Source organism: Larus michahellis, chromosome 15 (assembly GCF_964199755.1).
Source record: "Larus michahellis chromosome 15, bLarMic1.1, whole genome shotgun sequence".
Taxonomy (NCBI): domain Eukaryota; kingdom Metazoa; phylum Chordata; class Aves; order Charadriiformes; family Laridae; genus Larus; species Larus michahellis.
The window spans coordinates 9,226,858-9,253,930 of NC_133910.1; the positions used below are offsets into that span (position 1 = coordinate 9,226,858).

The 27,073-nt window shown below is 49.8% G+C and overlaps 5 protein-coding genes across 19 annotated transcripts in view; 3 read left to right on the top strand and 2 right to left on the bottom strand.

Moving 5' to 3' along the window:
• GAPVD1 (GTPase activating protein and VPS9 domains 1) overlaps nucleotides 1-6,467 on the bottom strand; it is a 29,755-nt gene extending 23,288 nt beyond the window's left edge. For 5 of the 15 annotated variants that reach the window (XM_074609068.1, XM_074609067.1, XM_074609065.1 and 2 more), the window contains exon 1: nucleotides 6,099-6,345. Coding sequence is in view for 1 of the 15 variants with exons in the window: in XM_074609073.1 (XP_074465174.1) it covers nucleotides 3,583-3,631; nucleotides 5,198-5,249 (101 nt within the window). In the remaining 14 variants the exon portion in view is untranslated. Of the gene's footprint in view, nucleotides 1-316; nucleotides 335-3,582; nucleotides 3,632-5,197; nucleotides 5,502-6,094 lie in introns of those variants that run through there. The other 10 variants (XM_074609076.1, XM_074609069.1, XM_074609073.1 and 7 more) reach the window with 9 other exon arrangements.
• A 3,548-nt stretch (nucleotides 6,468-10,015) lies between these two features.
• Nucleotides 10,016-14,268, top strand: HSPA5 (heat shock protein family A (Hsp70) member 5). The gene is made up of 9 exons (XM_074608791.1): nucleotides 10,016-10,100; nucleotides 10,220-10,358; nucleotides 10,586-10,817; nucleotides 11,117-11,254; nucleotides 11,512-11,624; nucleotides 11,706-12,096; nucleotides 12,414-12,651; nucleotides 12,831-12,998; nucleotides 13,380-14,268. Exons 2-9 carry the CDS (start codon nucleotides 10,243-10,245, stop codon nucleotides 13,937-13,939), a joined length of 1,956 nt encoding a protein of 651 aa, XP_074464892.1. The 5' UTR covers nucleotides 10,016-10,100; nucleotides 10,220-10,242; the 3' UTR covers nucleotides 13,940-14,268.
• Nucleotides 14,269-15,229: 961 nt separating this feature from the next.
• RABEPK (Rab9 effector protein with kelch motifs) lies at nucleotides 15,230-17,923 on the bottom strand. The gene is made up of 7 exons (XM_074608796.1): nucleotides 17,767-17,923; nucleotides 17,541-17,689; nucleotides 17,302-17,454; nucleotides 16,929-17,090; nucleotides 16,213-16,362; nucleotides 15,881-16,030; nucleotides 15,230-15,637 (listed from the first exon to the last, which is right to left on the bottom strand). The coding sequence occupies exons 1-7, from the start codon at nucleotides 17,823-17,825 to the stop codon at nucleotides 15,336-15,338; spliced, it is 1,125 nt and encodes a 374-aa protein (XP_074464897.1). The 5' UTR covers nucleotides 17,826-17,923; the 3' UTR covers nucleotides 15,230-15,335.
• Nucleotides 17,924-17,927: 4 nt separating this feature from the next.
• PPP6C (protein phosphatase 6 catalytic subunit) lies at nucleotides 17,928-22,566 on the top strand. The gene is made up of 7 exons (XM_074608797.1): nucleotides 17,928-18,079; nucleotides 18,163-18,258; nucleotides 18,379-18,444; nucleotides 19,335-19,476; nucleotides 20,583-20,662; nucleotides 20,809-21,018; nucleotides 21,753-22,566. The coding sequence occupies exons 1-7, from the start codon at nucleotides 18,005-18,007 to the stop codon at nucleotides 21,999-22,001; spliced, it is 918 nt and encodes a 305-aa protein (XP_074464898.1). The 5' UTR covers nucleotides 17,928-18,004; the 3' UTR covers nucleotides 22,002-22,566.
• A 63-nt stretch (nucleotides 22,567-22,629) lies between these two features.
• ARPC5L (actin related protein 2/3 complex subunit 5 like) lies at nucleotides 22,630-26,733 on the top strand. The gene is made up of 4 exons (XM_074608798.1): nucleotides 22,630-22,909; nucleotides 23,192-23,264; nucleotides 23,576-23,752; nucleotides 26,181-26,733. Exons 1-4 carry the CDS (start codon nucleotides 22,770-22,772, stop codon nucleotides 26,241-26,243), a joined length of 453 nt encoding a protein of 150 aa, XP_074464899.1. The 5' UTR covers nucleotides 22,630-22,769; the 3' UTR covers nucleotides 26,244-26,733.
• Nucleotides 26,734-27,073: the final 340 nt, after the last annotated feature.

The following is a 27,073-nucleotide window of genomic DNA, read 5'->3' on the forward strand; positions in this document are numbered from 1 at the left end:
GTAGCCAATGATATTTTCAACTCACATTCACGAGATGAAATAGTAATACAGTACAGCACTACAAAACTCCTCCACCACACCTCCAATAACAAAGATAAGAAAGTGGCCGTTACTTGGAGAGATGCGGCCCTCACTACAGTATAGGTGACACAAGCTCAGGGAGAGGAAGAGGAGCCCGATTCCGACCCACTGTCTGGTGAATAGGCAAAAAGATTTCCGCGCTTACTACTTTGTCCTAAAGCGCGCCCACATAACACAGCACTATCCAAGTGCTTCGGTGTGATTATCTCTGGCATCCCAAATTACCCCCTCTCACCTAATGCATAAGACGCACCAAGCTCCCAATATCAGTCTTTTCTGCAAAAAAAATTTTAAATAATAGTAATATTACTAATTTAAAAAAAAATAATCAAGGAGTATCAATATCCAGATAAGGCAGAAGTTGGAAATAAGTCTGGAGACTCTGCTCAACAGTAGAATTCATTCAGAAAAAAAATTCCTCAAATATTTAAATTCAGAAGACTATTTCTTTGGCCTTGATCCAAAAATGTTGCTTTAAAGAGAGAAAAACTGAAACAACCGTAGGCTTTCATAGCACATCAGGGACAAAAAAATCTACACAAACTACTGTTATGTCCCAATGTAACATCAGCTCTAACTTCCTAATTAGAAAACACTGTAGTTACCAGCTAGCAGTTAGATAAACAAAGAGTACCATGATATTCAAAACAAGTTCAAGGAGCTAAACCATTTAAAAATTAACTCTGTGGAAGAAAAAAACCCCATCAATTGCATTAATGCTGGCAAGGGAAGGGGTAGAATCATGGAGATCAGATTATTTTTCCATGGAATTAATGATTAACTGCTCTATGTCTTCTTCCACACCAGAACAAACAGCCATACTAGCTAATCTGGGAAGAAAATGGGTTTGATCAGATATAATCTGTAACAGCTATCTGTCAGATATATTGGTAATGGACATACGTCAGGGCTGTGAAGGGATCTGATGATGAACCCTTCAAAGCCATGCCACCATTAAATGAAAAATTTCCTTCCCATGATTCTAGAGGAGCCTTGCTCCACAAGACCATTTAAAGCATGCTTGAGAAACTACAAATAATGTACCATACACTGGCCTAATGCTCTCCCCTTTTAGTGTTTTAAAGATCTGTGGTTCACTGCTCAGCATAGCAGGAGATGATCTTCTCTGAAGAATACAGATTAGCTCCCTAATTAGGCACAGGTTTTACATTTGTTGGGGTTTTTTTTCAGTGTGTGGAGAAAGCCTGATAACCAGGTGCACTGACAACCATCACTGCGTGTGTAATTAAGTTCTTCCATCTAGGTTTTAACCTCACAACCAAAACCCTAGCAGAGACGAGGCTGTCACAAGCCTATATGCATAAAAAATTGCAATCCTGTTACACCTGATGGTTTAAGAATCATTCCTAGGAAATATAGACAGAAAAATCCTCAAAAAAAAACCCCAAAAGCCCAAACAAAAAAACCTAGCAACCCTAATCAGTGGCTACAGCTCATATATCCAAAGGTAGGATTAAGCAAGGAACTTGAAGGATGCAATCGTTTAGATGTTTTTAACTAGGACAGTCTCAGAGAAATGATTAGAAAAGAAACACTGATGTTACTGCCAAAGTTCTTTGAGAAACAAATAATGAATTCTTGCAACAAATTTATTTTTAGTCACAGAATTTTAGGGCTCACAAAAAAGATAGCATTAAACTTGATACTGCCTGTAAACACAGTAATAACTAGTTATTAGGCTATGAGCTATTGATATCAGCCAGGTAAAAGAAGTTGCATCCATAAAAATATGCAGACACGAGATCTGCAGAACCACACTCTGTCTTTTCAGCTTTCTGCTGCGAGGCCATACTTAAGAGTTGCTCATAGTTTATCAAACCTTAACAGTTTTAGTTGACATTTTTCATTTTAAGTTGTCTGCCCACAGGCTCCACTTTTCTGGACAGAAAGTTAGTCCCAGCGGTTCTCCTACTTGTGAGCAAGTTTGGGGAAGGAACAGGAGACCCACATGGGGTACCCGCTGTGAACAGCCTGTTGACTTCACCTGCGTTCCTATGCCTTTGCCTTGCCAAATTTCAAAACAAGTTTCTATTTTTGTGTCACTCGTTATAAACACATTTAACTATAGACAAGCTGATTACACGGCTTCTGAGGTGTCTCTTATACTTACAAGTTATTTCTCTCACTGGTTTGCTCAGTGTCTTTTGATTTTTTGACTAGAGAAGATGTTTTCAGCATCAGGGATGGGCTAAGTGCTCTGACAGCCTTCAGCCCCTGAGGAAAAGCTGTTCTTTCCTCCCCTGGCCCACAGGTGGGAACAAACTCCAGTCAGCAAAAGAGACAAAGGTGGCCTGAAAGCAATATACTTTTTCTGGTAAGTTATGATTATCAAAATAGCAGTTAAATTGCTGGTAACCTTTTCTGGAGCTATGGACAATCAAAAAAAAAATAAAAATCAGTTAATAGTCAGAAAGTAAATAAGACTCCCACACTCCAGAGTCCTAATACACATGCATATAATTCACCTATCCAGCATGCAAAAAGACAACAGAATAGTAGAAAAGGTCAGACTACTGCAAAACAATATTGTACCATCTGTGATGCCACATGAAAAAAAGAGACAGTATGGGCCTCGCCTATACTCAGAAAGCAAAGTTACCACCTAACATACAAATGATTTGGGCATCTCTTCGTGATAGAGCATCACAGCAATTAAAAAAAGACACTGAAGCACTGAGTGACTGTGAGAAGTTGCACACTGCTGTGCATTTTAATTTTTCATAAACTCGTTACCACCATAAACTTCAGGCCCAAAACAAAACAAGGCTCCGAGGACTACCATTACCTGCATCTGCACTTCTAAACATACTGGTCCCATGACTACTTGATAATATCCTATCAGTTGGCCACTACCCATGTGTCTGTCTTATCTGTCTCTACTATAGAACAGCAGAAATAACAAAAGCAAGAGGAGAATTGATTTGGAACTGAACCGTAGCAGGTTATTAAGTACCACCGCTTTGTCAAGAGCTATGAAAATCCACAGGATTTTCCTGTGGATCCGCAGGAAGTCAACTGCACGACAGCAGTTTTCACCCTATGTATAAGAAGAAGCGATCAGCAGCGCCTCTGCTATGAAGAGGAATGCCTCATTCACTCCCATTTACCAGATTTTAAAACCAAATTATTCTGAAGTCACACAAGTATAGCAAGCAACACTGCAAACAACTTTGTCTTCACCGTAAGTTTCCGGCAGACATTTGAGAACACTAGAGATGTAAAGAAGGTAGTTTGATACACACGGTACTTCAGCGGCTTCAGACGGGCACTAAAGAAAACCTGCAGCATAGTAAAGAAACTCCAAAAAACCTAGCTAAGCAAGATGCACACGCTATTACTCTATTCAGATACTGATACCATTAACATAGCCTGTCTGTGTCTATTGTACCACTAGCACACCTACATGACACACACTGCTCCCCTCCAAAACCCTCTTCCCTTTACGATCAGCATGAAAAGACAACAGTTGCATTCTCTGACCTTCCCAGGCTATGCAACGCTCGTTCCACGCCAGCATTCAGGACAAGAGCTGTAGAAGCAATTAGCCACAGTTACGTATTTGGTAACACACCACAGAAGGCAGCATTAGAGCAGAGTGAGCTGCTGCAGCTTCAGCTGGTACTAATTCCAGAAAGTTGTTTATCAGATTACCTTATCAGTTTCTCATAAACAAAAAGGTGCCCATAATTGTCCAATTACCTGGTTTGTGACTACCATGCACCGTACTTGAAATAACAGATATCTGTACATAGGTGTATAAAGGAGACAGTTTAGGAAATGTAGATACCCAACAGTCTGCTGTGGCTGAAGAAACAACAGATATTAAACAGTTCCGCTACGTGCAAATTATTTTTCAATCCTGGCAATTTCATTTTGATATGAAAGCATTTCAAATTTTTGTCAGTTATTTCAAGACTGCTTACTAACCTACCAAAAGCTGTGACACAGTAAGAGAAACTTAGCACAACAACTCAAACAATTTCACTTTGTGATGCTCCACCATATCAACAACAAAGATTGCACGACCTGACAGCATCTAAGATGTTTTGCCCTGCTATCAGCATGACTCAAGTTTGTTCAGAGCCCAAGAAAATCTATGCCTCTGATGAACGCAGGACATAAGACTGCTTCCTACATTTAAAAGTCCTGGAAAACACCACATTTAATCTTTGGGTACTGAACTCCAGCTTACAAAGTATGTGGTTTTGTAGTGTTGCACACAGGAACAAGCAACATCTCTATTGAATATTTCTGCAATTCAGTTGACAGAAAAGAGATTAAGCAAAGTAGTAAATACAGCCAGTACACCAGATTCTTCTTCCTCCTCCAGCGTTTCCTGCTCAGGGTTATTTGCTCCTCCTGAGTCTCACTACACAAGACTCAACTTCCAAAGCAAGTTTGGGCAGATCTAATGTAGGCAGGGCAGGGCAAGGCAAAACTGAAATCACTCTGTCTTACTGAAAAATAATTCCTAGGCGAGCTTGAATAGCTTCCATGCTAATCCACCCCAGATGAAGCACCTCTTTCTTCATTAATATTTATAGTAATAACTAACAAGCCTTATTTCTTTATATAAGCTAACAGCCTATCTCCCAAAGTTGAGCTAAAAAAATCTATTTTCCAGTAGGATAGTTCACCGTGACTGAGGAGTTATCTGCTGAACTCTCACATTACAATAGCCGCCATCTCAAAACACGCGTACAACATACAAAATGCACTTCAATTTGCTACAGTTCAACTCTCTAATCAATATTAAGAAACTCATACCTCAAGTTTGTTTCTGCCCAGTGGCTGCTCTGCTGCTAGCATTGAACACACTGTCTACCCTGCAAGATTTCTGTGCAAGGAGCACCTCGCTTCTCATGCCCCTTAACAGAACTTACCAGCAATGCACAGGATCAGTTGGCTATTAAACTATCTATTATGGTATTACTGTGTTGCGTAAAATCAACAAAAGCATATAGCCATGCTAAAATCTACTCCAGTTGCTCATGATGCTAGAAAGAGGAGTTCCCCTTATGTAAGGAGTTGACTAATAAAACTTTTAGTCAGAAGACGTGCAGAACTCGAAGCTGCTCAAACCGACAAAAACAACCTGTTCCCAGCCCCTTCGCTCGAGAGTAGCTCCCGTCTTCGCTGTGAAACATCCCCTCAGTGGTCCACCATGAAGGGTAGTAGCTGCTATTAAGGATAGAGTATATCCTCCAGGACCTGACAAATCCCACAGCAAAACCCCCGTGTGCAGCATCTTAAATATTTTCGAAGCCTCCACGGTAGCAGCAGTTCAGAAGTCCATTTCCTAATACTGCCATCCTGCTGCTTTTACAGAAGCGCAGTATTTCAGATTTCACATACTGTCTGTACCATTCCCCACTCCATCATCTTCAAATTGCAGCTCTACTTGCGAGGCAAGTGCATTGTCCACAAAAATAGCATTCTACCTATCAGTAAGTGTAGTGTCACATGCTGGGTTTGAGAGCTTAATCGCAACGGCTCTCTTTCCTTCAGAGCACAGTATCATGACTTTGCAAGAAAAAAGACAGATACCCGCTTGATCAAGCTCTTCAGCATTGAGGGCCTATTAGTAACAAAAAAGGGAAGTCACCATACTCATCAAGTTACAAGTTTTAAACCTGCAAAACACGAAAGCCATAAAGGAGAGACGGCAGCGACATTCATGCCGAGAGCGACTCGTTGCCCAATCCCACAGCACCCGAGAGCTGAGAGGGCCCCAGCAGCCAAGTGCTTCAATTTTTCAAATACCTCCGCAAACCTCAAGAACTACCGGTTCCCGGACACTAACATGGCAGGTAGGGCTGGCTCCGGCTGACAGAGAAAAAAAAGGCACAGATAAAAAAACACTCGAGGAAATCTTATGGCCAACTTTGCTGGGTCGCCCCCCACCGCTCCCAGGGCACCAGCGTTTCCCCCCTGCACATGGCTCTGGACAAACCTCCCTCCCCGCAGTTAAATATAAATAAATCCAGCCTACCTACCGGCGGCTCGCTCCCCCCGAGAAGCCGCCGCCCGCCTTCCCCCTCGCTTCCCTGAAAAACCAAAGGGTTTTGTCAGGCCCCGGGGCCGGCGGGCTGGCTGCGGCCTCGCCTTCCTCCCCCTCCCCGCTCCTCCTCCTCCTCCTCCGAGCCAGGCGGAGGGGAGGGAGGGGAAAAGGAGCCAAACGGTACCGCGGAGCCGAGGAAGGGGGTAAACGAACGCGTCTCTTACCCGCCCAGAGCCCCGGCTCCGCCGCCCGGCTCCCGCTGCGGCCCCGAGTCAGGCGCGGCGCGGCGCGGCACTGCGCAGGCGGCGGGCGGCGACGGCGACCGAGCTCCTGGGACATGTAGTCCCCTCCATCGGGGCCACGGAGTTCCTCTGACAGGCGACATAGGAGTCCCTTAGCCGGGGATATGGAGTTTTTTGGCCGGGTCCGGGCGGAGCGGGAGCCGATGGCAGAGCGGAGCTCCGCCGGCAGCGCCCGCTCCACCCGGCCCCGGCCCATGCTTTTTGATGTTGGGTTGGTGTTTTTTGGGTGGTGGTTTTTTTCAGTCCCTGTTGTAGAGGTAGTTTAGGGAGCCGGCACTTATCGATAGGACATCTCTATATAGAATCGTCCAGGCTGGAAGGGATCTTTGAGATCAAGTCCAAAGCATCAACCCAACATTGACAGAAACATCACTAAAACATGACCCCTCAGCATCACGGCTTTTAAATATCTCCAGGGATGGTGATTCCACCACTTCTCTGTGCAGCCTGTCCCTGGGCAGTGTTTGATAAGCCGTTCGGTGAAGAAATTTTTCCTAATTTCCCATCTAAACCTCCCCTGGCACAACTTGAGGACACTTCCTCTTGTCCTATCATTTATTAATTTGGAGAAGAGACTGACCCCCACCTCACTACACCCTCCTTTCAGGGAGTTGTAGAGAGCAACAAGGTCTCCCCTCAGCCTCCTTTTCTCCAGATTAAGCAATCCCAGTTCCCTCAGCTGCTCCTCATAAGACTTGTTCTCCAGACCCCTCACCAACTTCGTTAGGACACGCTCCACAATCTCAATGTCTACCGTGTGTTTCATCTCCAGGTGCGTTACCGACAGGTAAGATCTGTAAATGCTGGCCATTACAGTGGGCCAAAAAGCACGGCAAAAGTTGTTAATAAGCAGGTATGCCAAGTGCGAAAGCAGGGCTGCATGTGGAGCAATCTAGCTTAGAGAATAGCAATTGCTTCATCATAAATAGCAACACATCACTTCAGCGTAAGCCATGATTAATGCAATGCAGTCACAATGATTTTCACTCTGCCCCTCTTTTTGAGGTTCTCAGAAAACGTCCATCTCTCGCTGGCACGCGACAGGCCCTGGTACAACCGTACAGTTGAAAACAAGAGGCTCAGACTGACAGAAGAACACGGTAAGGTCACAGTGTGACTGATCTGCAGGGATGGGGATGGAGGCCAAAGCCACAACTCCCAACACATGTGATTGCTCCTCAAAACACACTTCAGTCAAACGTCATGTCCAGTAGAAATACGAGGGAAAACTAAGTAGTAGAACATGATTTACTGCATGAAAATTTGTCCGAACAAAGGATTTAAGAAGACTGTTCTCTGAAGGGAAAAAAAAAAAAGATAGCTGGAGGCACATAAGCAGCATTTGCAGCCTGTCGATAGTGCACAGCTCCCAAGGAGAGGGACACCTCGTCACAGAGCACATCAGCAGTGGGCAGAGGCTCTGGATGTCACCCAGCGCTGCCGGCCCTCCAGGACAGAGGAGGTCCCAGGCACCCTGTGAAGAAGGGCACAGTATCCAGGCGTGATGGTGACTTCAGTGGGAAAGGGACAGCTCCGCAGCCACCACAGCTGCTTGCTTTGTATGTCCAAGTTATCTGCAAAGCTCTTCCCAACAGGCAACTTAAAACAAAAGCCAAATGTTTACACTTTCTATCTCTCACTCTCCAAAACATTGTCTATGTGCCTTTTTCTTAACTGACACAGTTACTGCCCTGAATTCTCTTCCCTGATAAAAGAGAATGTCTTATGTAATTGAATTTTAATACCCAAATAACATTTTCGAAACGACTATGGCAAACTGAAATATAACAAAAAAAAAAAATATGTTCACTAAGCCCAAACACACAAGATGCCAGCAAACTGTTACATCTTGTACCACACAGCCAGCTGTCCGGGCAGTATTCCTGGATTCCCAGCAGTAACCAGCTGTATTTACCACAGCGCTCCCCCTAGAGCACTGAGGAAAATCAGCCCAGGGTCTAGAAGCATGAAACTGCCCTGTCCCCTGCCCTGTCTGCATGAGGTTTCCTAAAAAGAAATAAAACGCTTACATTATTTACAGTTCTCAGGACACATAGCTATACTAGGAGATAATTCTCTTCCCAGGAATAAGGTCAATAATTTGCATTAGAGACCTCAGGATTTTTAAAGGGAGAAAATCAAATCAATGTGAATGTAATTAAAAAAACAAGCAAACAAAACCCACAAACAGATATCAAGGACGCAAAATACACTTCAAAATAGAAAGAACAATATCAAGATTAAAATGGCATTTCCAGATGTGAGTTAAGCAACAATGAAGTCTTTTGACAATATCTCACTTCGTAATCATAAGAAATCCAGGCAGCTGGGCCAGGCCCCGCTGGCACAGGAGATAACTTTAAAATTGAAGTTGCTTACACTTGCAAAATGCTGCCTGAGCACAGCCGTCTCTCTCTCTCTATTTGTAACCGCTTTTTAATACAATTACCTGAAATTATTATTGTTAGATCTTAGATCTGATACCCTCCAAAGGTGAATGAACAACTTTTAAGTTCTCATGTCACTCTTCAATCACTCAAAACTTTCAGTTGTATTTGGAGTTTTGTAGTTTTAACTTTTGCTTTAAACGGTGATTTTAAATACAAGCAGGTGGATCCCATACGTATGCATGATCCACAGCTATATAAGCCAACGGATGGCAGAGATGCAGCCAGGCCTGTCATCCGCACAACACAGAGGTGGCCGGGGCGGATCTACACTCCTAAGGACGGTGCCTTCACCTTCCTGGGGAGTTTGCCATCCCAAGAAGCCAAGGGGCTGATGTAACCCTGTGTAGCAAGTTACAACTGAGTGAGGACACAGTGACTCAGTGTCCAGACATCATGGTTCAGAAGGTAGCCAAGTGCCTTCCTTGAGAGACCTGTTGGCTCTCTGGTTGGGGCCGGAGCAAAGCACACCACGCCTGCCCCACACGGGCTCCGCACTCTGCGGCGCACATGGGGACACCCGTGTTTCCTGAAGGGTAGCCACCCACATGATGGCCTTGTCCCCAGCACTTCCGCGGTGCTCAGGGACAAGGGCTCACGGTGCCTGTCTGCGGGCTCAGGAGCGCGTGTTGACAGGTCATGTTGAGCTTCTCATCCACCAGCACCCCCAGATCTTTCTCCTCAGGGCTGTTCTCCAGCCATTCTCTCTCAGCCTGGACCAGAGGGATGTGTCCTCCCAGCCTGGGCCAGGCCCCGGCCATGGCTGCTGAGGGGCCACCGCCTCACCGTACCTCGCTCAGCGGATCCCGGGGCGCCCCAGGACAGGAGGCGTCGCGGGTGCGCGGCCGCCAGGGCCGACTACCCACAATGGCGGCTCCAGCCCCCCGGGCCGGTCACCATGGAAACTTCCAGAACGTCCCCCCCGTCCCGGCCCCGCCGTGACGGCCGCCCCCAGCCAATAGGCTCGCTCCGCTTGGCTCAGGCTTCCCCGTTGATAGGCCCGCGCCGCCGGCGGGGTGAACCAATGGGGTGGCGGGAGGGGGGCGCGCGACGTATGTCAGAGGGACCGCCTGATTCTTGCCAATCACGGCAGGCCAGCTTAGTAGCCGCCAACCAATGGGAAGGCTCCAGCGAGGGCTCCGCAGCCAATGGCGAGTCTCCACGAAGGAGTAACGGAAGGTATATAAGGGCGGGCGGCGCGGCCTGGCCCGCAGCAGCAGTCGGGGGTCTGGTGGTTGGTCACTGACGGTAAGGGTGGCGGTGTGGGCCTGGGGCGGCCTGGTCCGGCTGGGGGGATGAGGAGGGGGAGCGGCGCTGCCGGCCGCGCACGTGGCGCCTCCATTTTGTGACCTGCGACTTCTCGGCAGGGCGGCGCGGGCGAGCGGTCGTCATGAGGCACCTCCTGTTGGCACTACTGCTGCTGGGCGCCGCGCGGGCGGACGACGAGGAGAAGAAGGAGGATGTGGGCACGGTGGTGGGCATCGATCTGGGCACCACCTACTCCTGGTGCGTGGGGAACGGGCCCGGCGTGGGGCGAGAGGGAGAGCGAAGCGGCTGGGCCTGTGGGTCCACGGGGAGCGCTGTGCCTCGGGGCCGGGGGGGGCGGCTGGGCCTGTGGGACCACGGGAACCGTTGGGCCTCGGGGTGGGGGGGAAGCGGGCTGTGGGGCTGGGCGACGGAAGGGGAGGGGGGTGCAGGCCCCAGCGCCGCCTGACTGCTCCGCTACCCCGCAGCGTGGGCGTCTTCAAGAATGGCCGGGTGGAAATCATCGCGAACGATCAGGGGAACCGCATCACACCGTCCTACGTGGCGTTCACGCCCGAGGGGGAGCGCTTGATCGGGGACGCCGCCAAGAACCAGCTTACATCCAACCCCGAGAACACCGTGTTTGATGCTAAGCGGCTGATCGGACGCACCTGGAACGACCCTTCCGTGCAGCAGGACATTAAGTACCTGCCATTCAAGGTGCGCCCCTGGGGGGATGGAGGGAGGGAGGAGGGCTGACTACATGTCCAGACAGAAGAGGCTACTTAATTATGGTGCTCTTTTGAGTAGCCCTGCAGTTCACTAGCCCTCCTGAGAGGGTTAGGGTGCACTGATGTGGCTGTGACATAAGAGAGCAGTTCCTTGTGTTAGCTAGCATTTAAATCGTGTCATGTTTAATATACAGGCTTTGATTAGTCTTCAGAGAGAAAGAAACAGTGGGACAAGTGATAATAAGTCTATGAACTACTAAATAGGACAGTATACATTGTTCTTACCAGGTTGTTGAGAAGAAAGCCAAGCCCCATATTCAAGTCGATGTTGGAGGTGGACAGACAAAAACATTTGCTCCTGAAGAAATTTCTGCTATGGTCTTGACAAAGATGAAGGAAACTGCAGAGGCTTACCTGGGGAAGAAAGTAAGTTCGTGAGTGCTACCAGTAAGAACTTTACGCAGCAGCTTTACAAAACTAAAGATGGGTGGGCTGAATCTGTGGACTAATGTTGCAATCAGTTCAGTGCTGTTGGCCCCTTTGGCAGCCCAGTGGAATGGGCTTAGCTGGGTTTTTATCTCTCTTTAAAGAACAGTGGGCTGCTTGTTATCAGCATTGCTATGGTTATTTACAACCTATGTGCCTTTCTACATTTCTGTAACAAAACTGTATCTCTTGTTCAGGTGACCCATGCTGTTGTTACTGTGCCAGCTTACTTCAATGATGCTCAGCGTCAGGCTACAAAGGATGCTGGTACCATTGCTGGGTTGAATGTGATGAGAATCATCAACGAGCCGTAAGTAGCCTACGTTGCCCTCCTTGCTGGGGAGGTGGGGCTGCCAGTCCCAGCTTTCTGAATGGGCTGTTCCCTCTACAGAACGGCTGCTGCCATTGCTTATGGACTGGACAAGAGAGAGGGCGAGAAGAACATCCTTGTGTTTGACCTGGGTGGTGGAACTTTTGATGTCTCCCTCCTCACCATTGACAATGGAGTCTTTGAAGTTGTGGCTACTAATGGCGACACTCATCTGGGTGGAGAAGACTTTGACCAACGTGTTATGGAACACTTCATCAAACTCTACAAGAAGAAAACTGGAAAAGATGTCAGGAAGGATAACAGAGCTGTGCAGAAGTTAAGACGGGAAGTGGAGAAAGCAAAGCGAGCCTTGTCATCTCAGCACCAGGCTAGAATTGAAATAGAATCCTTCTTTGAAGGAGAGGATTTCTCAGAGACACTTACTCGAGCTAAGTTTGAGGAGCTGAACATGGTAAGTTTAGAAAGGTAAAGTTGCATTGCCTCAGCTCTAGGTCGGAGACTTGTCAGCATGTGGTAGTTCATGCTGTGACATTGCGCTTCGGGGTATAAATAACTTCTGCTTGCACTAAACACCAGGCAGCTGCTCCTTGTAAGGGTGGCTGGGGCTGTGTATGTTAATGACAGCTGAGGTCTCATCAAGGCTGGTCACAAGTCAGTTGATGTTCTTCCTCTGTAGTGGTTGTCTCTTGTATTCTGGGGCTGTGTAATTCAGAGGCTAGGCATGTGGGAATACAGTCTTATGGTCCTGGGTTGTTTTTGTCTTTCTAGGACCTGTTCCGTTCCACTATGAAGCCTGTTCAGAAAGTTCTGGAAGATTCTGACTTAAAGAAGTCCGACATTGATGAGATTGTTCTTGTTGGTGGCTCTACTCGCATCCCCAAAATACAGCAACTAGTTAAAGAATTCTTCAATGGGAAAGAGCCTTCTCGTGGCATTAACCCAGATGAGGCTGTGGCCTATGGTGCAGCTGTCCAGGCTGGAGTTCTCTCTGGGGACCAAGATACAGGTAACTGCACCTTCACAGCCACTTCAAGAGCGCTGACTCTGAATAGTGGATGTTGGTTACTGACAAGCGTAGTAAAACTTCTTTTCCAGACCTTTAGAAGTTTGGTGCCTCTTAAGACCTCAGGACCTGTGTTCCTTTCAGGTTGAAGTCATGTCAGTCTTGCTCTTGGTCTGTTACAGGTGACTTGGTGTTGCTTGATGTCTGTCCTCTGACACTTGGTATTGAGACTGTCGGAGGTGTAATGACTAAGCTGATCCCAAGAAATACTGTTGTTCCCACAAAGAAGTCTCAGATCTTCTCCACGGCTTCTGACAATCAGCCAACTGTGACAATCAAGGTCTATGAAGGTGAGTGTCATCTGTGGTGGCCCATGTGACAGCTGGAATCTGTCTGTAGGACTCACATACTTGCTACTACCTGGTCATAAAGGCTGTAGATAATTCCAAATGCTTGTGGATATCTCCTTAGGGAAAAGAGCTTGGTAACAGTGCTAGCTCTCTGAAGCTGCTCTGATGAAGCTTCTGTTCCTAGACTTTTTTCTCATGTGTGTGTTTTCCATGGTTGCAATTCTGAAGAGCTCTTCAGAGTATGAGGCCAGACTGTAGGTGTCTAGATGGATGTCAGGTTGAAATTAAAACCTTGCCTTTAGAAAGTGTGTGGCTAATGGTTGCACAGAGTACAAGCCACAGCTAGGAAAGAAAGAAACCATATCTAATTGTGTTTTCTAGGCGAGCGTCCCCTCACCAAGGATAATCATCTTCTGGGAACTTTTGATCTCACTGGAATCCCTCCTGCCCCTCGTGGTGTCCCCCAGATCGAAGTTACCTTTGAAATAGATGTGAACGGAATCCTTCGTGTCACAGCTGAAGACAAGGGCACCGGGAACAAAAACAAGATCACGATTACAAATGATCAGAATCGGCTGACACCAGAAGAGATTGAGAGGATGGTTAATGATGCTGAGAAGTTTGCAGAGGAAGACAAGAAGCTCAAAGAACGCATTGACTCCCGGAACGAGCTGGAAAGCTATGCCTATTCTCTGAAGAACCAGATTGGGGACAAAGAGAAGCTGGGGGGTAAGCTGTCATCTGAAGACAAAGAAACAATAGAGAAAGCAGTAGAGGAAAAGATTGAGTGGCTCGAAAGCCATCAAGATGCAGACATTGAAGACTTCAAAGCAAAAAAGAAGGAGCTGGAGGAAGTTGTTCAGCCAATTGTCAGCAAGCTCTACGGAAGCGCAGGCCCTCCCCCCGGAGAAGAGGAAGCAGCAGAGAAGGATGAGTTGTAGATACTGCTGGCATCTCCGAATGTTGTGTGTGTATATATTGGACTCAGGAACACTTGTTTAAAATATTGAACTCTTAATTTGGAATGTAACTCTGAATCTTCACTCATGAGTGGAGCTGGAAATGCTAGCCCAAAGTGGCTGTATACTGCTTTTCGTTAGCAGTTGCTTGATGTCTGGGGAGGGAAGGGTAGCAGGGGGGGAGTGTAAATGCGCAATGGGGTTAGAAGTATTGACAGCGGGAGTGTTCTATTTAACAGCTTGGTCATGCGAATTTGGTGTAGAACTTTTCTACCTGAAGTGACCACAATAAATTTGTTATTTACACTGGACTCTGTTCTAGCTTTGTTTTCCATGCCCTAGTTACAGCAGTGAGTGGAGAGGATTTGGATCAACTGCTCTCCCCTGGGAGGGGGGACCTGATGGGGGAACCTGACCTCAGCCTGTTTGGTGCTGATGGACTCTCCTGGTCTGTGCTCAGTCTATTCTGGGTGCTGCAAACAGCTCCAGAGGCTTGGGATCTCGCAGAACTCCTGACAATTGCTGCACTAGAGCCTGTCCCTGGAGTGTGCTGACGCACTCAACCTCACTGCAGTTCTGCAGTGTAACGGCTCCTTACAATGACGTGGGTAGCAAATGTCAATGATTGCTGAAGGGGATGCTCCCTCCTGGCTTGTACAGATCCTCTGAGGCTGTCAATCTGAGCTGACAGTGCAGGCTTCAATGCGAAGCACGTGAGGGAGAGGAGACTGGGCTTAACTGTAAATTCCTCCAGTATTAAAACTGTTGTTAGGGTCTCACATGAGACAACTGATCTGTGTCCTGAAGACTATACCTAATAAATGGTTTTGGTTTTTTAAAAAAATTGAAACAGTCATTTTACTGGGATCCTTACCCAATCCATGGGATTAGGTAAGAAACTGAACCGAGTACAGAAGCAGCTTTTGTGGCAGCTGCTCTAATACTGCCTTAAAACCAATCAGCACTCTTATTTTCCCTGGCATGGGAGATAATTCTTTCTGCTTTTCATTAGCTCCTTTTCAAAACAGTGCAAACTAAAAATCACATCATCCCTGCCAAAGCCTTTTTTCCAGCTGACACTGTGACTTTGTAGATAAAGTGTTTCTGTAGCCAACAGTATGTGTATTTCCTCCCGTGGGAAGCTGTCCAGGCACGGCACGAATCATTCCAGGAACCTGCAGTGACAGGGGCTGGGAACAGTGTACCTGCCCTCTGCAGGGCTGCCTACAGCAAATGCACCAGTACCTCGGGGGCATATTAGCACAGCATCATCCATTTGAGGGCAAAAATTTGTTTATTGGAAAGAAGAATTAATTTAATCCAACAGTACTATAAAAACTGCATAGAAAAGGCCGGTGCTGTGCAGACAGCCGCTCCGCTACTCGATCAGACTGACCACACAGTCCCTGTATATCTCCCCCTGCGTGTCCATCCCACCAAATATTAACAGCAGATGCATGACCACAGCTTCAGCACACCCCTCCTCCTCACGGCTCCCCTGTTGGGGCTCAGCTGTGTCACCCGATGCCACAGTCCACTCTTGCCCAGCTTCACCTTCCCAGGTGGCAGCTCCCACGTCTCCGCTTGTCCCAGCCCGCCAGGGAATGACACACATGGCATGGTCCAGCCTCCCAGCAGGCAGAGGGGATTCAAACTGCAGGAGCGTCCACTGCTGCTTCTCTGCAGTGCAAAGACACACATTCATGTCTTAAAAGTGCAGCTTCACAGGCTTAAAAAGCATGCTGAGACAGTGACGTCATTAACTACATTAGCTTTCAACATCATAGAGCATTTCGGCTTGTACTGGTGTAACTCCAGTGCAACAATAATGACTGCCAGGGGGATGACGCCCAGGAATTGAGGGGGGAATGCATTTTCCAGCAGACGCATTCCCCATTCCCCAGCTGAGAGAAGTCTCCCTACCTATGTGATACTTGTACGTAGTATCCAGTGTCCCATCTGGACCTATTCCACCAAAAATGTACCAGTGGTCCTTAAACACAGCTGATGAGTGGGATGCCCGTCCTCCCGGGATGTCGCCAGTGGCTGGTATCTTAACCCATCTCATGTCATCTATTGGAAAAAAAGAACACATCTGTGGTTATGCATTACAAAAAACCTGCAAGTTTTGCTGGTTTAAACAAATAGGGTAATACTTCAAGCACTGAAGAAGTGATCTTTTAGAAAAAAGGCCCCCAAAATCAAAACACATCACACAACAGCTATTACTCCACAGTACCTATGTCCACACTTACTTATATCGATGCAGAACAGATCGTTGTAAAAAACATCACCAGCCAAACCTCCATGGACAAAGAGTTTGGTCCCGACTGCAACCACAACGTGTCCCTGCCGAGGAGAGGGAGGATCCCCATGAGTATCTGGCTGGGACCAGGTCAAGGTGGCTAAAAATGGGAGCACACATGAATTAGGAAGAAAACTCTGGAAGCTCTAAAACCAGTGACCCCAGGGCCCTGCTGAGGCTTCCTAAGGAAGCACCTCCAGTGGGGTCAGAGTTAATGCCACACCAAGCTTCCTGATGGAGCTCTGAGTGCTCTTTGGGTCACACAGTAGCGGGAAAGATTAATTCAAACTGGAAAGCAAACCCTTTCTTGTGCACACAGGGCTGCAAGGATGAACGGGACAGCTCTGGCAGTACACGAGCAGCACACGGCAATGCCATCAGGGAAAGGAATCAGTTGTTGGGCAAATAGGACAAAACCATTCCCATCTCTCATGAGTTTCTCAGCCCAGAGCTTTACACTGCCATTTTGGCCCAAAGTCCCAGTGACTACATAAAAATAAGTGCATGTCAACAGCAAGGAACATCCACCCATCCATTTAGACTTGTAGCCAAAGCAGGGGCCCAACATTTCCATGGCTTTGACTGAATCTGAGTCGCAGACCTCCTGTTCAGCAATGGACGGATTCCACCGTTTGACAGAACAACAATTCGTGCACCCAGAGGTACCTGTGTCAAACACGTGAAGCCGCTGGTCTTGGACCGGTTCTGCTCCTTTATCTCCCCCTCCGAACACGTACAGACAGTCTCCTACAGCTGCTGAGGAGGTGTGAAAGGTCCTGGGCAGCGGCTGCACACCACTCACTTCAGGACTCTCCCAGGTTCCTATTTCTAAGACATTTGGTTAACAAAGTAATCAACAAGGTAACAGCAGCCAGGCTCCACTCCCCTTCCCGAGCGACAACCGCCATGGAAGCAGCTGCCCCCCGTCCCGGCACGGCTGCGTCCCCGCAGCTCTGCACCTGCAGCCCCGGTGGGGTGAGCACCGAGGCCGAGCCTGGAGGGGAGCCACGGTTGCCTGAGCCGCCCCTCGGGGACTCACCCGGGTCCAGCACCTGGACGCAGCTCCGGTTCCCCGCCGGGTGGGCGCCGCCGAAGACCCAGAGGCGCGGGGGGGAGGCGGCGGGCAGGAAGGTGGCGTGCTCGTAGCGAGGCCGCAGCCCGCTCCAGCCGGCGGCGGCCCAGCGGTGCGCGCCTGCGGGCGGCGGAGAGCGCGGTCGGTAGCGGTCCGGCGGCCCCGCGCCCCCGCCGCCCCCCGGCCCGGCCCGGCCCAGCCCTCACCCAGCTCCACGAAGTGGGCGTCCGCGAAGGCGGCGGCGGGGTCGGCGCCGCCCAAGAGGAGGACGCGGCCGGTCCCGCCGCCCGGCAGGAAGAGGCAGCCATGGCCCACGCGCCCGCAGGGCCGGTCCCCGCGCGGCGACAGCCGGTACCTGCGGGAAGCGAGAGCAGCGCTCAGCCACGGCGGGGCGAGATGTGCCAGGCCGGGCCGCGCTCCCCCCCCGCTCACCACTTGCCCGGCTGCGGGCGGCGCCCCGGCTCCAGCAGCGGCAGCGCCCGTGGGCCCATGGCGGGCCGGGCCGGGCCGCGCCACGCCGCGCTCAACGGACGCAGCCCCAGGCGGAAGCGGCTCTCGCCTTCCGTCCCGCGCCCGCCGGAAGTCCCGCCGGCTTCCGCTGGCGTCGGCGGCCCGCGCCGCTCCCCGGAAGTGCCGGGACCCGCTTCCGGCTCCGAGCCGCCGTCCCAAGATGGCGCCGCTGGACCTGGACAAGTACGTGGAGATCGCGCGGCTCTGCAAGTACCTGCCCGAGAACGACCTCAAGGTGCGGCCGCGGCGGGCGGCGGGCGGCGGGGCGGGGGCGCGGGGCGGGCCCGGGGCCGGCGCTGACCCGCTCCTCTCCCGCAGCGCCTCTGCGACTATGTGTGCGACCTGCTGCTGGAGGAGTCCAACGTCCAGCCCGTCTCCACGCCCGTCACCGTCTGCGGGGACATCCACGGGCAGGTAACGGGTGGCGGCCCCGCCGGCAGACCGCAGGGCCGCCCTGCTTCGCCCGCCCGGGCCGTGCCCGGCCCCGGTGCCTGCCGGTGCCCGCCGCCCTCACGTCTCTGCTTCCCTCCGCAGTTCTACGATCTGTGCGAGCTGTTCCGGACCGGCGGGCAGGTCCCCGACACCAACTACATCTTCATGGTACGTGCGGGCTGCGCTTGCCCCGCTCGCTCGCTGGGTGTTTAAAAATTAGCTTAAAATTTAATTCCTGGTATAGTTATTGAGTTTCACTTTGCCAGTGAGTGCTGTGTTTGCTTTTGCTGTTTGGTTATGGCGTACGGGTTTTATTTTGTTGAGTGTTATTATTTGGTTTTGCTGAGGGTTGGGGTTCTTCAGCCTGGAGAAGGCTCCGGGGAGACCTTTGAGCCCCTTCCCGTCCCTAAAGGGGGTCTAGGAAAGCTGGGGAGGGACTCTGGATCAGGGAGGGGAGCCACGGGACCAGAGGGAATGGTTTTAAACTGGAAGAGAGGGGATTTAGATGAGATATTAGGAAGAAATTCTTTGCTGTGAGGGTGGTGAGTCCCTGGCCCGGGTTGCCCAGAGAAGCTGTGGCTGCCCCATCCCTGGAGGGGTTCAAGGCCAGGCTGGACGGGGCTTGGAGCAACCTGGGCTGGTGGGAGGTGTCCCTGCCCAGGGCAGGGGGTGGCACTGGGTGGGCTTTAAGATCCCTTCCAACTCTAACCATTCTGCGAGTAAAGCACGAGTTACTGGTGTACAGCAACAGAGGAGGAGGAGTGCGGTGCCAGCCTGGCTGAGCTGTGCCGTGGCGCAGCAGCACGTGGCCGTAGCGCAGGCTGTCCCCAGGGCCCATCAGGTCGTGTGTCAGGGCAGCTCCGGGTGAGTGCGGTGGCCAGTTCGAAGCTGAAACTCCGAGTGACCAAAGAACATGTTCTTATAGATCCAAGCAGATCCTAGCTTCCCTTCAGCGTTAGGTTGTCTTTATGCACTGTGAGAAATTTAAAATGGATGTATCGCTTTGTATTTTTCCATTTGACTGTTTCTGCATTTACAAATATTTCTTTGACTTGCAGGGTGACTTTGTAGATAGAGGTTATTATAGTCTTGAGACTTTCACTTACCTTCTTGCACTAAAAGCTAAGTGGCCTGATCGTATCACACTGTTACGGGGCAATCATGAAAGCAGGCAGATAACACAAGTGTATGGATTTTATGGTAAGTTTTTATCCAAACAATTTCTGAATGGGGGTAACGCGTAACAAATGAGTCCGGAATCTTTCCCTTGGGAGACCTGTTATGATTGCGGCACCACCGGGGCCTTTCCTGGGACTGGGCGGGAAGTGGGCTCAGTGGAACTTCGGTGTTATCATTTGTTAACGTGACCATTGTGGTCCTGAAGTAGGACGTGTTTTAGTCCAGATCTCGCTGTTCTTTTCCTCCAGCATCTGGGTTTTCTCTTTGTTTTTTGGTGCCACATTCCATTTCCAAGACAGAGTCAGAGCATGTATTTATACAGAATGTGCTTTGGGATCTTGTAGCGAAAGGTTCTACACAAAATCATAATGTTACTGTAATTACCCTTAAGTTTCAGTGTAACTAAAAATCAGTGTCACAGGTAGAGTTTGCTGTGGAGGTCATTTATTGTCAACCGTGAGCATCTGGGAAAATGCCACCGGCAAGAAATAAGCAGCAGAACAACTGTTTGAAAAATTGAGGGAATTAAATTGCTTGGAAACTTCTTTGTTGTTGTGTGAGGCTTTGATAAAACCTGAGGAAATCCTGGAAAGTGTCCAACACCTGCCTCAAAGAATATGGTCTGTAACATACTTTCTTTTGGATAATGTGTCAACAAGAGCAACTACAAATGTTCACAGGTCGCTTAAGAAACGCCTGCCCGTCAGGTTTATTGCCACCTTTGTGTAGCTTTAAACAAAGCTACTGTAACTCCCGTTTGTGGTAAGAATTATCTTCCGCTAGCCCTGGCCGGTTCATGCTTTCTGCCTCAATTTTCCTGTATAAAACTTGCTCATTTAAGCTCTGGTCTGGTCAAGAGCCAGCTCCCGGCCGGCCAGTGGTGGGAAGCAGCGAAAGCATCGCCAGCCACGTTGCATGAGACGCTGCGTTCTCTGCACCGCTGGTGTGTCGCTCGCTGAGCAGAGGCCAGCGGGTACGACCCTGGGCATCCCACCCACTGCCCAGCCCGGCTCCTGGTGGGGGGTTTGTTACACGTCTGATTGCTGAGTTGTGCTGCGTTTGCCTCTGATCTTACTGTCTGAATGCCTCTCATCCATTAAGAAGAAAAAAAATTCTCTGTTTAACAGATGAGTGCCAAACCAAATACGGAAATGCTAATGCTTGGAGATACTGTACCAAAGTCTTTGACATGCTCACAATAGCAGCTGTAAGTGTAAACACCACATTACAAAAATACGAGTAGATTGTCTAAATGCGACTGCTAGAATTAGTGACCTTTCAGGGTCACACTGGTAGCATTCTGGGCTGGATTAAAATATTGAGTGTTTTGCACACGTGTCTCTCTTTCTCCAGTTAATAGATGAGCAGATTCTCTGTGTCCATGGTGGCCTCTCTCCAGACATCAAGACACTCGATCAAATTCGAACCATTGAACGTAATCAGGAAATTCCTCACAAAGGCGCTTTCTGTGACCTGGTTTGGTCTGATCCAGAAGATGTCGATACGTGGGCGATCAGCCCGCGAGGAGCAGGCTGGCTCTTTGGCGCGAAGGTGACGAATGAGGTAATGATGACATTGTATGCAAGATAAAGTAATGGCAGGTGTGAGACAAACTGAAGCGTTCATCTCGATTTGGTATTTACCCAGCGATGAACGGATTGAGGCCACTGCAAGATGGTGAACTTGCCTTGTAAGGCCGCTGTGAGTCAGTCATGGTGGTGGAAAAGGTTCGCTCAAGCCAGCTTGAAAAAATGAGCCATAAATTATGCTTAAGAGCGTAACTACAGCTGCCAGATGTGATAACACCGACCTTGCTTTTAAAAAGTATAATGCAGTGAGAATAACTAAGTGTCACTAGGGTTTGTGTAGAATACTTTTCTAGGGATTTAAGAGAAAAAAAGTGCCATTTTTCTTAATAATTCTTGACTTGATTTTTGTTGCTTTGGAAAACAGTGAGCAGATTTCTCAGGGCTAACAGTCGCTGACCTTCCCAGGCTTCTGATAGAGCTGGGTTATGAGTGCGGTCCTTGTGCCGTGTCCGTGGCCTTTCTGTAGCACTTCAGGAAGGGCTGAGCCTTGCGGGCGGCGCAGACTCCTCACCTGTGTTTCACAGGTGTCTCTCACTGCTCAGGTCTCAAAACCCCAATAGTTTTTTCCAGCGCGCTGGGTGAGAAAGCTTCTCTGTGTCCCCCAACGGCCCCTGTGTGTCTGCCAGGGCCGGGCTGCGCACGGGCTCTGGTGCGGGCGGTGGTGTGGAGCCGCTCAGAGAAACCTGACCGTCCTCCTTTCCTTTACAGTTTGTTCACATCAACAACTTAAAACTCATCTGCAGAGCGCACCAACTGGTTCACGAAGGCTACAAATTCATGTTTGATGAGAAATTGGTGACGGTATGGTCTGCTCCAAATTACTGCTACCGCTGTGGAAATATTGCATCAATCATGGTCTTTAAAGATGTAAATACAAGAGAACCAAAGCTATTCCGCGCAGTTCCAGATTCAGAACGTGTAATTCCTCCTAGAACAACCACTCCGTATTTCCTCTGAGACCGTCCCCGCCTGCTGTCTCCCTCTTCCCCTGTACTGTCCCTTTACAATATACTTTTTATTGAGCACTTTGCTGCTGAAATGCTGCCTCTTGCCTTTTTTATTTTTAAATTATCTAAATTTATTGTGTATTATGGTGTCTGTAGCAAGTTTCGGGTTCCCCCCCCCCCCCGCCCCTAGATTAATTTCAGAGTATTTGTAATACGTCCTTGAAATTTGTACTACTGCATGTAGTTCTTACATATTTCTGGGTTTAGAGGAAACGTTTTCCTTTTAACAGTGGTGATCCCCGGGAAGCAGCTCGGTCTCGGTGTTATTCAGCTTTTTGTTTGGTAGGTTTTAAGAGATTTCAGCAGCAAAGTCGGTAGCTGGCGTGCGCGAGGGGCCGTGCTGCCCTGCCTGGGCGCACCGCCCGCCTTCTTTTAAGTGGATAAAAATAAAGTGTCGGAAGGGCTGTTCCCCCCCACCCTATTTTTTTTTTGTTTAAAAATACAGTTTAAAAATACACAAACCTGCTACAGCGATTGAATTTGTACATTAAAATGATTGTTCTGATTTTTTTTCAGATACTTTGTATTTTTAATAAAGTCGTATCGTACGTGAGCCCCCTCCGAGGGGGGTGGGATGGTGTTCGTGTGTTCGCCCTCCCGGGGCGAACGGAAGGCCGGCCCCCCCGGCCTCTGCTCCCCGGGGCGGGGCTGTGGCGGCGGATTCCGGTTCCGGTGGGGCGGGGGGGTGTTTCCGGTTCCGGTGGGTGCCGGTGCCGGCATGGCGCGCAGCACCCTCTCCTCGCGCTTCCGCCGCCTCGACATCGACCAGTACGACGAGAACCGGTTCGTGGAGGAGCCCGAGGAGGCGGCGGCGGCCGAGCCCGACGCCGGCCCGGAGGTGGAGGCGCTGCTGAGGCGATATCCTTTGGGCCGGGGGGAGCGGGAGGGGTGGGCCCGGCCCGGCGTCCCCCCGGGCCCGCGGCCCCGCCGGGAGCGGGCGCCGGTAGCCAGACACCCCGTCCCAGTCGCCCCGGGCGGCGAGGGCGGGCGAAGCGTCCCGCCGGGTGCTGTCCCCTCCTCCCCCGCCGCGGGGGCCGCGGGGTCGGTACGCGCCAACCGGCTCCTCCACCGGTTCGCGGAGGCGCCGGTGGTACCGGGGCCGCTGAGGGGCCGTTTGAGTCCTTGACTCCCGCGCCGCACAGGGGACGCGCTGCGGGCCTTCCACACCGCCATTCGGAGCTCCCCGGCCAACGCCAAGAGCCAGGCGATGAAGGTAACGGGGCGGGGGGCTCCCGAGGGGCGCCGGGCGGCTGGGCCGGGACCCCCGAGAGCCGCCCAGCCCCCGGGCTGCTGACGAGCGGTCCAGCCGTGGGCCGTGTGGCTGCGCGGGTGATCCCCCGTGTTCACCCCCCTCCTTCTCTCGCTCCTGAAACCTGCAGTGAAGAACGCTCACAGCCGGTTGCAGAAATAAGCCAGCCTTTAGCGTAGCCACGGGCCCTCCGGGCGTACTGTGTCCAGCACAAATCTCGGGATCGTTTCCAGCTTTGCTGTTCTCATGTTATTCCCCTTTCCTTGTCTTCGCAGGAGCAGGCCCAGGGAACCATGCTTAAAGTCCTCACGTCTTTTAAAAGCAGTGAAATAGAACAAGCAGTGAATTCCTTAGACAGAAATGGCGTTGACTTGTTAATGAAGTACATTTATAAAGGATTTGAAAAGCCAACAGAAAATAGCAGTGCAATATTACTTCAGTGGCATGAAAAGGTACGTATTTGGTGCTCGCTTGGCTCAGCCACACTCCACAGAGCCCCCACAAGAGCAGCAGACGATGGCAGGGGGCTCGTCCTGGTATTCCCTTTTATCTCTGGTCTCGTTGAGCTCGGACTCGTTAAGCCTTTGCCTGTATTTCAGACCTTGCCCTCAGCAGGGGGGAGAGACGAGGGGCAGGGCAGGGCGTACTGGAGGAAGCATCGTGCCTTCTGTGTCTGATGAGTGCGGTGGCCCCACTGCGGAGAAGGGGCTGGGAGCGGAGCTGCGGTTGAATGGCACGGCTGGTGGCGTTCCTTTGAGGCCGAGTGTTCGGCCAAGGGTGCTCGGGCTGGCTCAGGCCTCGTGTACAGAATCATGAGGGGAGGGGTGGAAGGGCCCCTCGGAGACCAGCCAGCCCGGCAGTTTTCATCAGCCAAGTGCTGCTAGCAGCGTTTGTGTCACAGCTTCGCAACAGGATTTAGCAAACCTGTTTGGTTTGTGCAGGAGTGGTCCTCTCGTGTTCCCGTGACCTGCCCGTTGTGAGCCAGGGAGGGCAGGATGTGTTTGTCAGCTGGCAGCTGAACGTTCCCTCTCTGCGAGGGATGGGGCACGCGGAGCAGCTGCTCAGTGCCACCGCTCCAGGCAGGAATCCGAGTGAAATCCTCCCCAGCTGCAGGGTTTTAGCTGCAGCACTGGCTGTCACTGCTCCTCCTAGGAAAAACGATCCCCGGGAATGCTGCAGCTCCCCGTGCCGCCCGTGCGGTAGCAGTGCAGCCGGCTGCTGGTGTCATTTTCACAAAGTACGGGATTTTTCCTGTGATACGCAAAGACAGAACTTGCGTAGGGTGACCAGCTATTGGCAGCTGTCACCGGCTTTGCAGAACCTGGACAGGGGAGGAGGAGGGAATTTCTCAGGACAGCAAAGAACATGTTTCTGCTTGGTTGTTTGGGGTTTTTTTTCCTGTTGTTTCCACTGGAGACTATTTTCAGGTAACCAGGGGTGGGTGCTCCCAGTGCACCATGTTACACAACACTGCCCTGACTGGAAGGATGACAGCGCTCAGAGCATGTAGGCACACGTAAAGCATCTCGTCCGCGTTGTTTTGAAAGGAACGAGGCAGGTCTGCAGTGGGCTGGGCAGGGTTTACACCTTGCTTGTGTTCTGCGTTTCGGCAGTACCGGTAGGACGTGTGGCTTGCTCAGAGAGGAGTCAGCTGCTCAGCAGTGGTACCAGTCTGTCTGCTGGAAAAGGGCTGTCGTCCCTGCTTGTATCAGGTCTGGTAACTCAGGAACGTTTACATGCGGGCAGCGCGTGCAGGTTCTGCTCCGAGCGGACGCTTTGTGACGACAGTGAGGTGTCTCATCCTCTTATCATTGTTCTCATTTCAAACATTGCAATAGCCACTGGGCTGAATCTGAATTGTGTCTGCAACTTTAATATTTATTTTTTCACAATCACATCCATCATGTTATAGACTTTAGAAGGATATGTTATTCATATCAAGGGATGCAAATGAAACTGAAGCGAGCCCTTCCTCCTTTCCTATCCAGGGATATGGGAGGTGAGACATTCTGCATCGTCAACGACATGCGACACTGGTATCCTTCTCTAGATCCAAAAGACAGTTAGATTTTGGAGAATGTAATTTTCCCTTCAGACTTAGTAGTGTATGGGTTACTAAATTATTGTATTTGGTTTTGTTTACCCTTGGTCTTATGTTATGGAGTGCATTTATAGAATATTACCATGTATGTACTGCAATAATTTAAGGCAAAGATCACTCTCATCTATATTTACAGAGGGGAAGTGAGGCACAAACTTCCCAAGATCAGAGTTCAGGTCTCAGCCTCCCCATTAGCCTTTTAACTGTTGCCCTAAATCCTTCGGAGCACACCCTGCAAGAGGAGTCAGTGTGCGAATGCAGACCTTGTCACCGCAGGGCAGAAGGCACCTGCCGAGACACGAAGAGGTGGAACGACCCGAGGACTGTATTTCCCACTCTGGTGGCAGCAGCCAGCGTAACGGGTTGTGTCGTGGTGTGGGGCTGCGTGAGCGAACCAGCCCCTGCGAGTGCTTTGTACCCAGAGAACCCCCGCTGCCGCCTTGCAGGCTGGTGGGACAATGCCGTCTTGTCACAGAGACCTGACGCTGCCTCATGCAGTTTAGTACCTAAGTGAAATGACTTTAAGTGTCTTTAATGTCTGCATGTGCTAGAAAGAACAAATAGATTTTCCCCAATTATGTATTTTAAAGATTTGAGAGCAAAAAGGGGTAGAATGAGGTGGAATGGCCCAAGCTGCCTGTGTGTGAAAAGTAAGTTTTTGAAGAAGAGCCATATACTCCTCTGTTATTAAACACTTAATTGCTTGTTCTTTGAAGTTACCTTTTGCGCGTGACGCAGTGACTCTGTGTAACACCTCTCTCCTTTTCCCGTCCCCACAGGCGTTAGCAGTAGGTGGACTCGGTTCCATAGTAAGAGTTCTTACAGCAAGAAAGACTGTTTAAAAGACTATTAACTTGAACCAAGACGACGATCAGTTTTGGACTCAGAAGAGGGAAGTAACTGAACTGACACTGGTCCATCTTAGAGATTGCAATCTACTGAAATACTATGGAAACCTCCTCTTGGAATGCTTTTAACCCTAAAGGTGGGGGAAGAGTAAAGGTATTCCTGCATATTCCGACTATCAAATACAGGAGCCAAGACATTCTCCTGATCCCTTCTTTAAAGGCAGACTCCTGCCTCCTATTACTGTAAGAGAACAGGTATTTTCAGATGCTGCTTTAGCGATGCGTGGTGATAAAAGATCCTGTGTGTGCTGCTTATTTAAGAGGTAGCGATGGCCTAGGCAGATGCAAGATCCTGACAGCTTACGGGCAGGAGAAGCGTTTATTAAAAAGACAGTTTTGTATGTATGGTCGAAGGACTAATTGGACTGTGGGGTTGGTTTCAGTGTAAAGTGCCTGCTGCATCAATAAAGTTCTTGGATCACAAGAGTTAAGTAACTTATTTTTTGCTAAACAGGAATCTGACACTTAAAAGCAGGCCAGCAATACACCAATTCTAAGCTAAGCGTCCACCTGTGCAGGAATGCTCTTAACTCCAACTGTTTACAGAGTTCGTCCTCAAATCCAGCTATGCTGGCTCTAGGGAGGGAGACCAAGCTCAGCTGTTCCAATCAAGGCTTCTAAGATTCTGTGAATATAATACATGATCACCCAGAGTTTGATATTTATATTCTTGTCCATCCTAGAAAGTCCAGATCTTCGGAACTTATTAACTTATGTATGTATTAGTGCATCCTCACCTTCTGCAGGACTTAAGTATAACAAAA

Bases quoted from the DNA above. Each gene is read 5' to 3' on its own strand.
- HSPA5 (XM_074608791.1), top strand. From the start codon at position 10,243: ATGAGGCACCTCCTGTTGGCACTACTGCTGCTGGGCGCCGCGCGGGCG. The intron at 11,625-11,705 runs GTAAGTAGCCTA...TTCCCTCTACAG, and splicing joins ATGAGAATCATCAACGAGCC to AACGGCTGCTGCCATTGCTT. The intron at 12,999-13,379 runs GTGAGTGTCATC...TGTGTTTTCTAG, and splicing joins GACAATCAAGGTCTATGAAG to GCGAGCGTCCCCTCACCAAG.
- RABEPK (XM_074608796.1), bottom strand. From the start codon at position 17,825: ATGGGCCCACGGGCGCTGCCGCTGCTGGAGCCGGGGCGCCGCCCGCAG. The intron at 17,690-17,766 runs GTGAGCGGGGGG...CGCTTCCCGCAG, and splicing joins CGCCCGCAGCCGGGCAAGTG to GTACCGGCTGTCGCCGCGCG. The intron at 16,363-16,928 runs GTACCTCTGGGT...TCCCATTTTTAG, and splicing joins GCTTCACGTGTTTGACACAG to CCACCTTGACCTGGTCCCAG.
- PPP6C (XM_074608797.1), top strand. From the start codon at position 18,005: ATGGCGCCGCTGGACCTGGACAAGTACGTGGAGATCGCGCGGCTCTGC. The intron at 18,259-18,378 runs GTAACGGGTGGC...TTCCCTCCGCAG, and splicing joins GCGGGGACATCCACGGGCAG to TTCTACGATCTGTGCGAGCT. The intron at 18,445-19,334 runs GTACGTGCGGGC...TTTGACTTGCAG, and splicing joins ACACCAACTACATCTTCATG to GGTGACTTTGTAGATAGAGG.
- ARPC5L (XM_074608798.1), top strand. From the start codon at position 22,770: ATGGCGCGCAGCACCCTCTCCTCGCGCTTCCGCCGCCTCGACATCGAC. The intron at 22,910-23,191 runs ATATCCTTTGGG...CCCGCGCCGCAC, and splicing joins GTGGAGGCGCTGCTGAGGCG to AGGGGACGCGCTGCGGGCCT. The intron at 23,265-23,575 runs GTAACGGGGCGG...TTGTCTTCGCAG, and splicing joins CCAAGAGCCAGGCGATGAAG to GAGCAGGCCCAGGGAACCAT.